We start from the raw sequence: 2,990 nt of genomic DNA on the forward strand, positions 1-2,990 counted from the left end.
ATCACCGAGGGGAATGTAGGTCTACTGCATGCCTTTGCAATTTAGTATCTTTCTTTTTTTTGTACATATATCAGAATTCTGGTTTTCAAATGTCATTACTTTCCATTGGTTACAGTATACAAGAAGCACTATCCACCTGCCCTAAAAGATGACGTTTGGCGATTGGAAAAGATTGGCAAGGATGGTGCATTCCACAAAAAGTTAAATAAGAATGGAATCTTCACTGTTGAAGATTTTCTCCGGCTTGTTGTAAGGGATCCACAAAGATTGCGGAATGTAAGATTTCAAACATGATTGTTTGGAATAGAATCTTATGTTAACATTGTTTGTTTGTTTTGACAATTTTTTTTTCCTGACAACTGTAGATACTTGGAAGTGGCATGTCAAATAAGATGTGGGATAGCCTTGTGGAGCATGCCAAAACTTGTGTCTTAAGTGGAAAGTATTATATATACTATGCTGATGAAACAAGGAATGTTGGTGCAATCTTCAATAATATTTATGAATTTAGTGGCTTGATTGCTGGAGAGCAGTTTTATTCGGCTGAATGTCTGACTGACAACCAGAAGGTTGGTTTTATTTGGAATACTTTTATTTTATCAGATCCTGCATGGTAGTTTTTATGGATCATCTATAATACATTTTCACGAGTTAAATTTTTAATGTGAAAGTGTAATTCATATGATCTCTCTGCTGAGCTGATGGTTATGCTATGATGTATGGCTGAAATACTAAAAATACATGTGGTGAATGAAGCATATGATAATGTCGCACCCAAGTGCCAAACATCAGAGGATAACTATCTGCTTACATAATTTCGGTCGCATCCTGTGCTGGTAAAGTTGTAATATTTCACATTCCAAAGTTACCTGTCCTCTATTTGCTTAAGACTAGTAAAATTGTTATAGCACCAGCATATTTCTACTTGGTTACAGGATTCTTGATATATTCTGCTAGCAACTTATTGGAGCTAGAAGCATCAACGTTGTATAGGAGCTACAGGCATTAACATGGTTGAGTGGCTATTAAGTAACCATATCCTTTGTATATTCAGTCGCTTTTTGTGTATGGCTAAACATCAAATGTGATGAAATGCATTTGTCCTGGTGTAATCGGCACCAGGGTTAGACTTAGCATTGTTTTTAGCTGCTAATTTACCTTTTTTGTTTCTTTAGGATTTATAACCTGATCTAAAGAACACACCGCTTACATACATAGATACATGCATATACACAAATGCATGCATACAATGCATACATGCACCAACAGAAAGAAATAAATCTGAAATCTTAGACCATCTTTAAACATGGGTAGACTTCAAAGTTTCAGGTGTTGCATGCTCAGTTAAATTCCTTTTCCAGTTCATTTATAAGAAAAACCTGTCAAGTTCAGCTGGTTGTTATTTTTGTGAAGTGCAGTAGATCCTGATATCCAAATGATACAAACAAAAAATAATGCCGAGAAAACTGGTAAATGCTATCTTGCAGGTCTTTGTAGACACACTTGTGAAAAAGGCTTATGATAATTGGATGCACGTCATAGAATATGATGGCAAGGCTCTTTTGAGCTTCAGGCAGAGCAAGAAGACAATTGCTACCCGAAATGAACCTTCATCAGCTTCAACAAACTATCCTGCTTCGTATGATCAGCAATCTTCTCAGCAGCATATGTCAACTGCAGTCCCTATGGAGCATTCTGCAGTGGATGGAGGAGTGGTGGTTGGAGGTAATGAACTTTTTTAAACTTATAATCCAACAATATGCTGAATTGTTTCGTTAAATCTTTCGACATCCCAGAATAGCCCCTTCTTCTTTGTGTTATAACCATGAGATTGTCATTGTTTGAGTTGAATTGCACCTAATAAAATGGCTGCCTGAAATGAAACCTATTGCAGACCTCTTCACATGCTTCAATAATAGCTTAATTTTAGTGGAGAACGTTTTGCCTTGGACTCCAATGCAAATTAAACCACCCACTCTGTAGAACTAGAATGATGCATGTTTACTCAAAGAAGTCAGTTTGCTAACTAATGTATATTTTGTACGGGAGATGCAGCTTCTGCTGGGTACAATGGGAATCAAGTGACCAGATACGTTGCTCATTCTCAACATGTGGATTCAAATGTCCATATGCAATATGAAAGCAATTCATTTGCCCCACAAAGTCAGTTGAACGGATCTTCACAGCAAACTCAAGTTACAAGAAATGATAGCACTGGGCTAGCCCTGGGCCCACCTCAACAGGCAAACCTTGGATTTCAGCCGTTGGGCCAGTCAGTACTGTCAACCAATCTCAATTCTTATGATGACTGGTCTCGTCAACGTGATATCCAGGCTGTTGAAGATTTTAATCTCTCGGAAGAGGAGATCCGCATGAGAAGCCATGAGATACTGGAGAATGAAGAAATGCAACAATTGCTCCGTGTTTTCAGCATGGGTGGGGCATCCGCCAGTATACCTGAAGACACATATGGTTTTCAATCTTACATATCTTCGCCTTGCCCAAGCTTTAACTTTGATGAGGATCGTAGCCGTTCATCTGGTAGAGCCGTTGTTGGGTGGCTCAAGATCAAGGCAGCTATGAGATGGGGTATCTTTATCAGGAAGAAAGCAGCTGAAAAGAGAGCTCAGCTTGTTGAGCTGGAAGACTAGCAAATCAGATAATGACATAATCGTCTTGGTCTTGTATCATAGTTCTTGGAGTCAACTACCAGCATTAAGTGCCTCAATTGAGTACCAGGGAAGGATGATGCAGACCTGGATCTGTGGTAACTTGACTTCTCATCGCTGCTAGTGACTTGTACACAATTGTTCTGTACAGTAAGGTTCTTCCTTGTTTAGCTTTTCTGTTAGTTATTATGTTGTTCACCCATGCACTCTGAAAGGTCTTTAGAAACAGTGCGTTAATTTAATTCAGACTGTTAACTCGCTGTAATGCTGCCAACATATATTCACCATAAGATTGTTTTATTTAGAACGTTCGGAATTTAA

The 2,990-nt window shown here is 38.4% G+C and overlaps 1 protein-coding gene across 2 annotated transcripts in view; it reads left to right on the top strand.

The window, feature by feature from the left end:
• Positions 1-2,990, top strand: part of LOC105039615 (calmodulin-binding protein 60 B) — an 18,082-nt gene extending 15,092 nt beyond the window's left edge. For both annotated transcript variants that reach the window (XM_010915823.4, XM_010915824.4), the window contains exons 5-9: positions 1-15; positions 116-276; positions 366-569; positions 1,488-1,725; positions 2,056-2,990. The exon at positions 1-15 is cut by the window's left edge and continues 479 nt beyond it. In XM_010915823.4, coding sequence (XP_010914125.1) covers positions 1-15; positions 116-276; positions 366-569; positions 1,488-1,725; positions 2,056-2,651 — 1,214 coding nt within the window. In that variant the 3' untranslated portion in view covers positions 2,652-2,990. The remainder of the gene's footprint in view (positions 16-115; positions 277-365; positions 570-1,487; positions 1,726-2,055) is intronic.

This window comes from Elaeis guineensis, chromosome 1 (assembly GCF_000442705.2).
Source record: "Elaeis guineensis isolate ETL-2024a chromosome 1, EG11, whole genome shotgun sequence".
In the NCBI taxonomy this organism is placed as follows: Eukaryota; Viridiplantae; Streptophyta; class Magnoliopsida; order Arecales; family Arecaceae; genus Elaeis; species Elaeis guineensis.